We start from the raw sequence: 14065 nt of genomic DNA, 5'->3' as shown, positions 1-14065 counted from the left end.
GAATTGAGTATTCAGACATAGTTTTGGGTTTTACCTACCTACAACACTGACCTCTCTCTAAAAGTTTTCCAGTAAAACCCCACAAGACCCTGCACAGACTGATATGCCTGATAATCCCCAAAATCCATCAGCAGCCCTTTGGTCTCTAGCCTTTCTTCCCTTCAGCAGAGGTACTGCATTTGTGCTGAAGTAGTGGAAAACAGGCAGAGGTTCCATGTCTGTACCCCTACACTGTGGCAGTTTCAACAACAATTACAGGAGCAGGGATAATCCAAGCCTGCAGAAGAACTACAGGAGGAAAGAGAGCAACAATCAGGTTTCAACATTGATCTTCTCCAAAACTCCTGCTGCAAAGAGACCAAATGCTTGCTCAGAAGTGCCCAGACATCTGGGTCTCCTGGCTAAACACACCCTTGAGTAAAAGCAGAGAACCAAGAAATCTAACAATAACCAATTTTCTCCTCCTTAGCACGAGTTTGAAATTACAAAGAGAAAAAAAACAAGGTAAAATCCAAACTGTGCTACAAGTGAAGCAAGTTTGGGGTGCCCACCTCTCTGAAGAGTGCGCCATAAAACTGAACAATATACGGGCAGTCACTGCTTCGCATCACTACATCAAGGTCCATCAGAAGCTGCTTCTGCTCCTTTTCATCCACTGTTGACCGAATTCTCTGAAAGAGGAAGAGTGGCAGAGACTTCATCACTTCCGTGCCATTATTGTATTCTCAGCCCTGCTGGTGGAGACAAGTGACCGGGACCCGAAACCCAAGCAGAGCAGGCAGTCCCCCCCAAACATGCTCAAAAACACTCTAGAGAATTAAGCAGTGCTCTCAAATGAGAAATGTAACTGAACACTTCTAAAGCTGTTTAATCAGACCATAAAACCCCCAGTCCTCGCATAAGCATCAACATTTTCAGATGAAATGTCAGGAAGAAATTAAAGAGCTGAAATTTCATTGAAAACTACAGCGAAACACCACATCCAGGCTTTCATTTCAAAACAAATTCCCACACAGCTCTTAGCCATGTTAGACAGCGCTTGAAGACTGGTTTGAAATTTAACCAAGGAACATTATGTTTAAAATTTCTAAGCACAGAAGCCAAAAAGGTTCCTTCCATAACCTCCAGCATGGCTGGGGAGAAGGGACTGCCACATAACCCAGGGAACACATTTCTCTGGTAATGTTAATGATGAGCAGCAGTCCTGTGAGCTCTTCTCATAAAACTAACAATCCTTTACCTAGTACTGGCTGAACATCAACATTGTATAAAAGATACTTTACATAGATACATACCCCATGTGTAAATATAGATATATGTATACATACACTATACTTCATATATACACTATATATTGTGAAAAGTTTCATTTGGGCTTGAAAGAACAATGCACATTTGAAAATAGAAAACTACATTTTCAAGTATGAAACTGGTTAAATGAAGGATGGAGATGACCATCCAGTTTTTCATGTGATTTTACAGATAAATTTAACATCTTGCATTAATTAATACATTCTCTGAATCACACATGATGAAATCGTGATCCTGAAGCTCTGACTCACGTTGAAAAACCATTTTAAAAAAACAAGAAAAAATATCTAGCAAGAAGTCCAAAGCAACACAGGTAGCCAGGACCATCCTCAGGGACAAAAACTACACGGCATCCAAGAAAGAAAAATTATTCAAGCTTGTGGAAAAAATCTGCAAGATACTAGCACCCATTTCACCAATACTATGGCCCTGTGGGCAACTGCTGGTGGCATCATGCCCACACACATCAGCTAGCACAGGCCAGGTGAATGAAGGTATTTTCAAGGCCGGCCATTCATACAGCACCACATGTGAAACAGTGCACCATTATGTACTTTAGGACTTATTATGTGATGACTCATATGAAACAAGGACAGTATCAACACTGTAATTTTCCTTACCTGTAGTATATCCTGGTATTTTGGTATTTAACCACTTGTTCTTAATGTTCTAGTAGCTCTAGTTTGGCCTAGACCAGCAAATAATATGTTTATATTTTCCCATCCTGTGAATTCTAGAGTTCTTGGGGACCTGTCAGGAGACTTGCCCAGCACCCACAGCCCATAATGTCCGTGACGTGCTGAGCAGGTGGGGTTCTGTGTCACCAACAGAGCAAGAAGCAGCTCAACGGGCCAGGAACGGAACTAAAACACTTCACCTCCAGGTCACTGGTTCAGGTTTGTGTCACACAAGTTCAGATAGACACTGGCTATTTCCTGCTCTTGTGCCCTCACTGTACAAAGCTCTGCAATCCCTCTGAGAGGCTGAAGGCCAAGCAGAGTGAATGTCTCTCCCCAAGTGACACGCCAGCAGCACTGTGTGGAATGGAAATGCCACTGCTCTGACCTCCATGGAAGGTGATGGATGCCAAAGCCACCGTGGTGAGACCTATGGCCAATAGTTCAGCCTCTCACTGAGACATGACCCACACTGAAAAGGTCACCTCTGGTGAGGAACCAAAAGGAGCTTTTCTCCATATTGTAACTTGTATTCTCCTTCTGTGCCCACTCCATGTCTGTCTCCAAAAAGCCTCTTTCCTGGTCATCTGAGAATGATGACCTTGTCCCAGCCCTGCTCTGCATTCCCCTTGCACCTGCACAATCCTGTCACAGCCAACACTACAGCATCCACCTCAAAGTCCACAGCTTCTTCTGAAAGCATCTCCTCCCACCTCTGACATTCCTCCTCTGGTCTTACTTCTCCAACACTGGAAACCATATGGAATAGATGCTGCATGGTGGAGGTGATTTTAATGGCACTCCAGAACAGCACTGAACCCAAACACTCCTCTTTCTCAAACGCAAGCTCCCCAGCAATAAAGGGCTGGCAGAGGACCCAGAGCACAGACAGTGGGTCAGCTACAGGGCAGAGGACAGCTTGAGAAGCCAACATGGACACTACAACAAATACTGCTTCAGAGAGTGAAAGGAATGCCATGATACAAGATTGGGAAGTCTCATACAACAGTACAGGAGACTGGCAAAGTCAAGAGAAAGGGAGAACTCCGAGGAGCAGCATGCAGTACAGCACACAGACAGGGTCAGCCCAGGCTGGACAAGGTGGCTCTGTTTAGCTGCAGTGTGCCAGGGATCCTGCTGCAGCCCAACACTCCCAGTTCAGCAGTAGAACAGAGAAAGTGAGGAAAGCCAACAGCAGTCACTACCCAAACAGCACATGAGCTGTGATACAACCTGCTACCTAAATCCAAGGCATAGTGCAAAGCACTGCAGCAGCTCCCACAGATACATTCCCCAAGAACAGGGGACATGGCAGAGAAGGAAGACACAAGGTGAGGCAGCTGCTTGAGGGCATTTCAGACAGGGATGGACAGGGGCTGACTTCACTTCAGGCCTTACAGATCTCAGCCCAGTCACCTTCCTGCAGGCAGTCACTGATAAGTCACTGATAAGTGACCCCTCGGCCAAAAAAGGCACAGAAGGAAAAAAGGGGATTTATAGTAGAAGTTTATGGAGTCTCCTTTTGTAACAATTCCTTGGTGGCCTCAAATTTAAACTATCAAATCCTTTAGAAGAAAATTCTCCAGCCCTTTTTATTCAAACACAGGTTAGGACAAAGCTTTCCAACACTAGGAAGAAGAGCTCTGAAGCCATGCTCTGAGTAGCCTCAACAGCAAAAGCACAGTCTGTGCCACCCTGAAATCTAGAACCAGGCAGATTCCAGAAACTTGACATAAAACAGAAGAGACATTGTCCAGCCCAATATGCACACAGAAAGATTCAGGTGCAGTGTGAAGTGACTGGTTAAAAAAAAAAGGAAAAGAAAAAAAAATATGCTGTAAACACCAACTTGAAACTCAATTCCTTGAGCTGTGAGACAATCCAGAACTGTCCTGAGCATGGGGCTCACCTGCATCCTCAGCAGGAAGCTCAGCACAGCAGTGCCGGGCAGTGCCAAGGGAGAAGCAATCCTTCCATGGGACGGGAGAGATTTAGGACAACAAACCAGCAGCAAAAAGAGGGTTTGTCCAGTCACTGCTGAGCATGGGAATACCTATCTCACCATCTGAAACACATTTACTGCTGACTGAAGTAGATCACAACTAGTTTCCCACCTCCTGTGATGAGGCTCTAACTCTATCTCATGTTTCTTTTCAGCTCTTACTCATCCACTCCCTCTCCAGCTACCCTACCAGCAGGACTGGGAACACTGGTTTCCCCAAACTCTCAGCCAGCAGACTGAAACAAATGACTGGAACAGAAAATTCTGAAGGTGTCTTTTAACCGTGTGAAGAATTACAAGGATGGTTTGGCAACAAAACCCCAAGAATTCTCTTCGGAAGTTGTATGGACATGGGAAGGACAGAGAAATTTGCCCCTGGATGAAGCTAAATATGTATTATTCTGATGGGCCTTTATGGGCTATCAGGCACCCAGGAAAGGATGGAGAGATCATGGAAGTAAAAATGTATGTTAAATTGCTGCTCAAAGGGGCATGTGATACTTAGCAACCTCCTTCAGCTGTGAGACTGCCACTGAGAAACCTGAGCAAGTCAGACAGGAACTTCTGGTTTGAAGCTGTGGGTGAGGGAACAAGCACTGACTACCAAAATGATCTACTGTGCTCGGAACAAGAACAGCTCCCTGGCTTACTGGCTTCCCCAGGAGGAACAGGGATCTCCTATGGGCCTATGAGTTTGACACCTCCAATTACCAAAGTGATATTGAAAATGCTTCTGATTTCCTTAGAACAAGTTTAGAGAACAAGTGGAGCATGTCAAAAATATTGTTAAACGAAACAGAATACAGGAAGGCAGCAACAATGGCTGAGGACAATGTAACTGGAGGCTGGACTAAGCAATACTGCAGGGAGACTAAGCCAGGCTGAGGATATTGGAATACATAGAAAATTCTGGCCTACAGCTGAAAAATCACTTTCTTTTGAGGTGGAGGAAAACTGAACATTGTGGACAAAACCACTCTCTCCCCCAGCTGGGTTACTCTCCCAGCTGTAACCTTTCCTGACAGAAAAATAATTCAATGAAAAAAGAGGTGCAAGATGTTTCCAAGGGGCCATGATAAGAAGCTTGAAGGTCAGCCAAACCACTCCACTCATCTCTTGGTGATGTATTTCTCAGCCAGCTGAACTAATTGAAACAAAACTGGGAGAAGCTGCTGATGGTGAACCCCAGATGTGTTCCCTGCTGCAGGGCAGAAGAGGTGAGAAGCAGGTGAAGATGTCCCGCCTGAGCCTGAGGCTCAGACATCACTGCCAGGAATACCAGATGCTCAGGACACCACGGCTGTGTTTAGGGTCCTGACCAGCAGAGGAGCCACCCAAAACATCAAAGGTTGACTATTTTAAATATGTTCTAATTTCAAACAAGCAGCTTTCCCAGCCTTCCAGAGGCACTGTGAAGTACCCTGGCTAGTAAAACCCACACCATGTTCAATATTTCAGTGCAAAGCAGAGCATCCTGCTCTAACTGGAAGAATGCTCCCCAGCTTTCATTCCAGTTTGGGCTATTTTTTTTTTTTAAATTCATATCCCAGGAAACTTTTAAAGCGTCCTTTCTGTATGAACTATCATCAGGGCCAGAAGGAAACCTCACAACAGAAATTACACCCCTCTAGCAGCTGGGCAAGTATCCCAAGAAAACATTTCATCCAAATAAATGGGGCTTCTCCATGTGCCTGTAATTTGTGGTGCCCCCACGGAACAAGAGGCACAGTCCCTGGAGCAGCTGGGACAACACCACGGGGTGATGCTGGAGGACAAATACAAAAAGGGCTGGAGAATTGCACATACTGTAGACCCTCTCAGACAAAACCAGGACAGCACTGGAGCAGATCCTGAGGAGGAACCAGGGCTCTCTGCACAGTGGGAAGCCCAGGACAATGGTCACAAGTCACTTACGGACTGCCATAGACTGGGAAAAACCAGACTAACACAAAAACAAGAAACCAGAAGCAAAATCAAAGGGTAGTGGGGGTAGAAGTGGAAGCCTGACCAGGCAAGATCACAAAGAACTGGTGCAGCAGACACACACCAGCCACGAAAAGAGATTTCTCCCAGGAAAATGAGCCAGGAAGAGAAACCTGACAAGGTGAGGATTCAGCATACAAAGTTCCATTGCATTTATTAGTTTGCATAGCCAGATCTGGCACTGGACAAAACTGGGCCACTCTCTTTCCCACCTGGAGAAGTCTTGACCTCATATGCCAAAAAATCCTTAAGAAAATGAAAAGGGTATTTTCAGTGACAGGAAGACTGATGGCAGCTGACCCAGAGTAAAAAAGTGCATCTCCAGGAAGATCTGAAAGAAAGCGACCTAAAGAATGAAAAGATTGGTTTTTATTTGTAAATAAAAATTTGACAATTAGGAAAACAATGCAATGTCTTCTAGGGGCAAAAATGAGAAAGGCTTGAACACAAATCCTCTTGAGTTGGATCCCTTTCCTTCATCCTCTCCCCCTCCTCCTGATAGCTCTAGGAAGTAGCTCTCTATGGCAGAAAGCATAAAGGGTGCACAAATAATTGCAGGTGGCAGCAGCAGGAGGACCAGGTCCCTGCTCCTGCAGCCCACTCCAGCCTTAGGCCTATTCCCAAAGAGGTTCAGAATGTCTTTTTGTCATTGAAATGAGTATTCAGAGTGCCTTTTTGTCATTAAAAAGTAGTCACAGAGAATGACCAAGGCTAAAGGAGAGGGAGGAGAAGGACTGGGGACAAGAGCTCATCATCCCAGCCATGCATCACCAGCTGAAACTCTGCTGCAGTGGTTTTAGCCATCGACACAAGGAGGCTCATTTCAGGCTCATTTTCCTCCTTTTCTACTGAGTGGAGCACAGATGAAAAGCCTGACTCACCGAGGGCCTGGCAGCCCTGCCCATGCCAAGAGACTCATTAAAGGTGCCAGGATTGCATTTGCGAGGACCCATAGGCTGATAGACCAAAATGAGTTAAAAGGAAAAATGAAAGAAAACAGTGTCTCTCCATCTGCAGATCCCCAGTTATTTTGGTGATATATCAGCCCTCAGGAATTATTTTCTTTCAGTGGTTAAGAAAAATTGAATGTGCAACAAAAACAGCACAAAAGGCTGTGCCTGGTGAGCCCTGGGGGCAAAGGAGCACGTGTGCCCTGCAGCACTGATGCCACACACACCAAGCAGGGGGAAAGCTTGGGAAACTTCAAGGAACTGTTCCTTGGGCAAAGGCAGGACAGGCTACAAAACACAGGAGAAAGGAGCTGGAAACAGGATTTGAAGATACGCTCTAGCAGCCACACCCTTTGAGGGGAGCAGGACAAGTGACCAGAGGTGCCCAGTGGCCTGGCACAACAGGAGCTGCCTTCAGCCAGAGAAGACTCCAGCAAGGGGAAACAAGCAATGTTTCTAGCTGCACACTTGCAGAACAATGAGTATTTCAATCTCCTTGTGGTAGAATGGAGTGACAAGCCTGGTCATGGTAGCTGCAAGCAGGACACAGCCCTTCCAGAAGTGGGGTAGGAATCTCCTGACCACGATGGGAATTTGCAGCAACAGTAGTGGAGATTTGGGGAGTGGTGGAGAAGGATGGAGGAACAGTTGGGACAGGCTCCTGTACCAATTTTCTCTGCATCTAGTGAGCAGTACAGAACAACCAACTTCTGGGTTGCAGCTTCTGTAAAGCTGTTTCCTTGTGCTGAATGTCCTTCCAAGGATGCTTGGCCTGCTGCACTGGTGCTGCTCTTGGGGAAGTACCCAAATAACCAGACACTGGCTCCAGCTGTGAGGGAATCCTGTCACCTGTCCCAGCTCAGTGCCACATCACAGAGCTGCAGGTGCCATGGAGATCATAGCCAAGACCTCACTAAACTGACACATTTTCATAAAACGCTATTTCCCTTCTCAAACTTCTCTTAGAGAAGAGCTTTATGCTGAAGGAGAACACATGGCTGAAGGCAACAGTTCCACAGTGAAGAGACTATAAAGCTTGAGAGAGAGAGCAGGAGGGAAAAAACAGTTCCCAACACAGATGGATTAAGACAGTGAAGGAGCAGAAGATTAATGCACAACCGTGGCTGCCCCAAAAGCATCAGCAGGCTGAGAAAGGAAAATCTGAGGAGTGTGGGATGAACTAATCACAAGCCCAAGCTTAGTCTCATCCTGAATCCTCATCTCAAAGAACTGCACCATCCAGTCTGGGGAATGCTGCTGCTGCCTTAGAGGCCTCACTGACTATTCCACCCACAGGTCTTCCTTTGCTCAATGTTGTGTTTTCTCCCCACTAGGACAAACAGAACAGTTGTTTACCACTACTGTTTTAGAAATGATGTTGTTGCCCAAACCCTCCAACCTTTCTCCCCCAGCAGGTCCAGCTGTGTCCACCCAAAATAAACAGGGTCAGAGAAAAGAAGGTGGCACCAGCCCAGCCCAGAACTTGAACATTTCAGTTTAGTCACTGTAAACAAACAGGATTTACTTGTTTAAAAGTGAGCCCCCAAGGCTCAGAACACACCTCATCCCTATTTAAAGCCAGCTCAGCATGCTGCACCATGCCATCTTCTCCAAGGACACAGAACTGGTGCCTCGTGTCTCCCACATGGCTGTACATGTACCACAGGCCCTCAACAGCAGCAAGGCTCACCTAGGGTGCTGAAAAGCTCTTGTGCAAACAGTGTGGGACAAGGGAACTCCTGTGCCAGCAGACACATCTTCTCCCTGACATGAGCTAATCCAACACAGTGCCCTTCTCCGCACGGCTGTAGCCACTGCAGAGCTCCAGGAAACAGCCACTCAGCTCTGGGGCTGTGCCCCCTTCACACCCTCAGCAAAACTAGAGGTAGCCAGGTCACACACCCTGAGTTGGGGAAGATGGAGGTGTCCAGGAATCATTTCACTCCACCAGTGTTTTTCAACCTGTCACCTGCAAACTACACCCATGAGTTCTACCAAAGACAACTGAAGGAAACCAGCCTGTAGCTACAGGCAACCTCTAGCTCCACTGCGACTTTTAGGGATTCAAATCCAGCTTGAAACAGCACTGCATGGTGTCAAGAACACTCAAGAGACCTAACCAGTGATCCCACCTTTGTGAGGAAGTCAGTATTTACTGGAGAAGATTGAAGGATGGAGGTTACTCCAGTAACCTGACACACTACAGACAGGTAGGAATAAAATTTGGGGTAGCTAGAGCTAGGGCTGAGATATGTCTGCCTGGCATGTGAGACTAACAGGGGCAAACCTTTCCAGATTGGATCAGGGAATATTCTGAAGAAGACAGAGAGTTGGAAATGACAGCAACACAGACTCCTGCGTAGCTCACTTCTGCTTTTTCCTGGGAGCCATGAGAGCACTTACAGTTGGTATCATCGACAGAGTTAAAAGACAGATGTCATTAGCAACCTGCAGTGAGCAAAGGAAAGGACCAGAGAGACAGAGAACAGCTGCTGCCCACCTCCATGGACAAGCAGCTCCTTCAAGATGCCCAGTGAGCAGCACTGCTGTGGCAAGACAGATAATTATTGTCCAGCTGGGAGAGGAGGCTATTCCTGGTTCTAAGGTGAGGTTTTGGGTAGCATAAAGTAGAAAACGGACAGTCAAGAAACCTGCTACACTTTCCACCTCCAGAACAGTCTGACATGGTAGGCACAAAGCAGACACTCCATCATACATCAGCAAGAGCACAACATTCCCTAGAAGACATCCACTCCATTCCAGCTCCTCCGGGCAGGGCAACACCATGGCACATGCTGACATCAACAGCTGATTTTAAGCCATTACCTTATTTCACAAAAGACACCAAGAAGCTACGAGATGTCAAGTTGTGCCTACCACCAGCCTAGGCTGTATCTGAACCAGTGACCTAGAGGAGAAAGGCCCGTGCCCCACCATCAGTCTCCAAAGATGTGTGATCCCCTCAGAACAGCAGGTTCCTGATAGACATTTTGAAAAGGGCACAGCAATTATGAGAACTTCACAAATCACCTGAAAACGTGCCCATTATACACTGTATTTTCAGCAAACAGCAGCCTTTACACCAGAAATATAAATAGAACAGAGCAGTAATAGGTGCTAGATGGAAGAACCTTAATTCTCCATCACACTGCATCCCAACGGACTGAAGTACAAATGTAAGGATGGGCATCACCTACTTTAACTGCCATAATTTGCCCACTTGGTTTGTGGACCATTTTGTTGACAGAACCATAAGCGCCTCGTCCAATTTCTCCAAGGTCTTTCAAGTCCTCTGCTGTAAAATCCCAATGTTGCTCAGGGGAAATCTTCAATTTTCCTGATGATTCAATGCTGTGTGTTCTCAGTCTCTCTCTGTCAAAAATATTGGGAAGCAATTTTTCCACATTTTAAATAGTCTTTAAATGTCTCTTTTCAGCACTTGATTAAACATTAGAAGAGAGGGATTCACAAAGCTACAGCAACAATCTGACTCCACAAAGGATTTTGGTTGGGGTGAGGGGTGAAGGGGTGAGGAAAAATGTTAAATCAAAAATGACATACACTTGCCCACAGCTTCAATTAAGGATAAGTTTCTCCAGCTGCAGCATAAAATTCAATATGTCTCATAGAGTCATTCTAAGTGCTCATTTGCACAGTTCTTTCTACTTTGCACAAAATACATCAGGCTGTGAGCAGGATCTGGTAACATGCAGCACCAAGAGCCTGAAGGGCACTCCCAGCCCCACCTCCCCAAAGCTCCTGCTGCCCTACACCACCAATCCCAGCACCTGCCTCCCTTCCAGCTGGGATTCTATTAATACAGGCAAAGCTCTTCTGGGTGAACCAGTGAGACTTTAAGAAAAGTTTGCCCTTAACAGAAAACTTGCAATTAAAAAAGAAAATAACCCCAAACCTCCAAAATCCGATACATTTAGATAATCATTTAATTTATCCAAGACCAAATAAAGAGCCAATAATTTATAAAAACCAAGACAAGTTTTTTGTGACATGAAAACCAAATCTGCCTGTTCAGGTGTGTCGTCACCAAGCATCTAAATTAACTTTCTCAGACAAACCCTGCCCCTACTGAAGCCACCAGGATTTGCCCAGATAAGGAGTATTATGAATGTCCAAAATTTGTAAACGGAGAGTTCAAAGGTGCTCCCAATGGCTCATTCACATGCAGCAATGCTACCATTGAATTAGCAGGAAATGCACAAGTATTTGCAACACTTTTCATCTTAAAATACCATGCAAAATTTCAGTTTTCCATTAGTTAGTTAGCTGATTCACACTTCTTGAGTCATAAAATAAGCCCAAAGCTCACATTTTCCACTTTCAAGGTGCATTAAGAGCAATGCAGACAGTTCCCACAGCAGGGCACACTGATCTCACATGGATTTTAAAGCACACAAGTACTTGTGACCACCCTGTGTACAGGAGAGATCCATCAAACTCGGTGGATATTTAATCCAGCCCCCACTTGCCTGTCCAGGGTCTGGCCCAAAGAGCAGAACACACATGGAGGATTTGACCAAACACATGGAGCTTACTGAGTTTATCAGCCAAGGAATAAACAGGTCACAGCTGATTCCACGCTGATAAATCCCATGTTGGTCACCAGCAGCTGCAAACACCACCCAGCTGGGGACCCAACTATGATGGGGTTTTATTGGGATCCCAGGTTTTGAGAGGGCAAAAGGCCAATTGACTGGAGCAGCTACAGTTCAAATGGCTTCCTCTGCTGCACTTTGGGTTAGTGCTGCCACATTCGGAGCAGCTGCGTGTCCTGAACTCTTGACCTGTTTGATTAAAGCGTTTGGAAGCAGCTCCTCTCCCCACTCCTGGGCTGTATCTGCCATGGTGTTTCCTGCTCTCTAACCTGCCCAGCTCGAGATTTCAATCTGCTGTTCCTTACAGTGCCCCTACACTGCACTTAGGGATGATTTGGGAAACCATCTCATAGTGCTACAACCCAGCACAGGTGGGATGGATGCCATCTCAGAGCTTCTGTGCATAAAACAAACCCTGCTTTCAGTGGGGTTCTCCGTGGAAATTGCTTACTAAAAAGCAAGGAATGAAAAAAAAAAAAAGGCAGCAAAATGACAAAAAAAAGAAAAGAACAGAGGAAAAAAGAAATGGAAAAAAAAAGTGAAAAGAAACATGACTTCCACATGTGCCAAGTGTCTCACAGACAGCTTCTGTTGGGAGCTCCTGAACTGGTTTCTGTCTAACTGCTCCACCATCCTGTTTTGTCAGTGCCATAAAAATAGTTCTTGTTTTGAGGGAGGAAGAGAGGTGAGAAGCACCATGCCAAGGAAGCACAGACAAATGGGCATTTCCTGCCTCACCTCCTGCCAGCTGGTGGGCACGAAGGAGCATGATCTTGGAGAGCTAAATCCTCTTCAAAAGAGCAGAGGAAAAACAGCTAAAAGGTGAAATGTTGAGTTTTCACTGACTGAGCTACTTTTTCAGCTCTTGTTTCAAAAAACATTTCATATCAAAGTTTTCATGGACTTAAAAATTTTAAACATTGAGGTAATTTATTCAAATAAGCAATTAAACCCTTCTCTCTCCTCCCTCTGTTTTTCAGACTAGGAAACTTTGCTTTCCTGACCCTACAGCAGAAGAGACAGCGAATTGGAATTCATTATTCCCCTGTCACACACAAGCAGGCTGTGTGTCCCCAGCTGTGGTGTGAAAGCAGATCTGGGCCATTGTTCCACAGCTGCAGGATGGTGCCTCGAGCTGCTGGGAAGAAGGTGGGAGCTGGGGAACATCCTCTCCTCCCCAGGGCTGCACTGAGGGCTCTGCAGCTCTCCAGGGCTTTGGATTGAGACAGACCATTACCATCCACCCCCAAACCGTCCCGTCTTGGAGCTTGGCCTCATTTCCATTATGTATTTATGATGCCATCTGCCTTGTCTCGCAACCACGGCTCCCGCTTAGCTCTTCTCAAATACCCGGGGAAATGGTCAAATAACCAAATTACCAGTTTGACACAGTAACAGAGACTTGAATAGAGGTTTTGCTCATTTAGCTGATTTGCCATATGCAAGCAGGGCAATTTTCCTTTAAGCAATATGGCCCACCTCAAGAATGATAACTGGATTGCAATAATTGCTTTTAATGTCAAAAAGCCTATGCTTTATATCAGGAATTTTTCAGTGTAAATCAAAATTTCAAGGGATTCCCATGCCAAGAAAGCAGCTCAAAAATGCAAATCTAGAACACGGACTCTCTGCATTGATCTAAATTGTGAATTTTTTAATGTAAATCTGAGTGAGGCAATAAAAACTAAGTGCAGGACATCTATCTGTATGTTTGCACTGTTGCAGATGTATGAGGACAGAAATCCATAGGGTGGACATGCCTCCAAAAGCAAAAAAAAACTGCCTAAACCCTGCACTACATCCTGGTGCTCTGAATACTACAGCAGCCTGCTTCAGAGAATAGCAGGACAACCACACAGCCCAGGGTTCAGTGAAGGTAAAAATTAGTTACTGCCCACTCCCTGGGATTAGTGCACATCAGAGTTTGCACAAAAGTCAGCAGACATGTGCCTTTTCTCACCATATAATTTTTAAGATGTGCAATCCAAACTTCTCTAAGGCTGGGAATGTTGGGCAAAATTGGACATATATTCCCCAAATGCCCAGGATATGTAAGACTGACTTGTGGGGCTTCATATACGATTTAAAAATATAATATAAATAGCTGAAGAGGGCTAGATGTTCTTCAAACAGCTAAAAGTAGCATTTCCAAAGGCACCTTAGAGTGACTAAAGCTCCTGACAACTCATCCAAGGGCTTGAGCTTCCAATTCTCCATCCTGCTTTTGAGGCATTTTGAAAAGCAAAGAAAAAAGGCGCTGAGGAGGTGGCTGCCATCCTTGCACTCAAAAAGGCACCAATGTGTCGGTCTCACTGCAGATGGTTACTATGCTTGTCACAGCAGTTATTCCAGGGATTAGGAGCACCAAGCAAGACAACAACTCCTCCAAACAGTTGTCCTTTTGTCAGAGCTGTGTCCAGCTTGGCAGGAGGCGGACGGGCGCTGGCGCCAGGCACTGCTGGGCCCGGCACGGCCACGAGGCTGCTCGCCACAAGCTGCACAGCTGGACACGCATGGAAAAGTCTCTGA

General features: G+C 45.7%; 1 protein-coding gene across 2 annotated transcripts in view; it reads right to left on the bottom strand.

Annotated features, from left to right (window-relative positions):
• The window catches only part of MAP2K4 (mitogen-activated protein kinase kinase 4), a 65926-nt gene that overhangs the window by 14660 nt on the left and 37201 nt on the right, over positions 1–14065 (bottom strand). For both annotated transcript variants that reach the window (XM_083874490.1, XM_083874491.1), the window contains 2 exons: positions 10121–10295; positions 552–671 (listed from right to left, as the gene is read on the bottom strand). In XM_083874490.1, the coding sequence (XP_083730616.1) occupies positions 552–671; positions 10121–10295 (295 nt within the window). The remainder of the gene's footprint in view (positions 1–551; positions 672–10120; positions 10296–14065) is intronic.

Source organism: Zosterops lateralis, assembly GCF_965231275.1.
Source record: "Zosterops lateralis genome assembly, chromosome: 18".
Taxonomy (NCBI): Eukaryota; Metazoa; Chordata; class Aves; order Passeriformes; family Zosteropidae; genus Zosterops; species Zosterops lateralis.
This window is presented reverse-complemented; position numbering and strand designations above follow the sequence as displayed.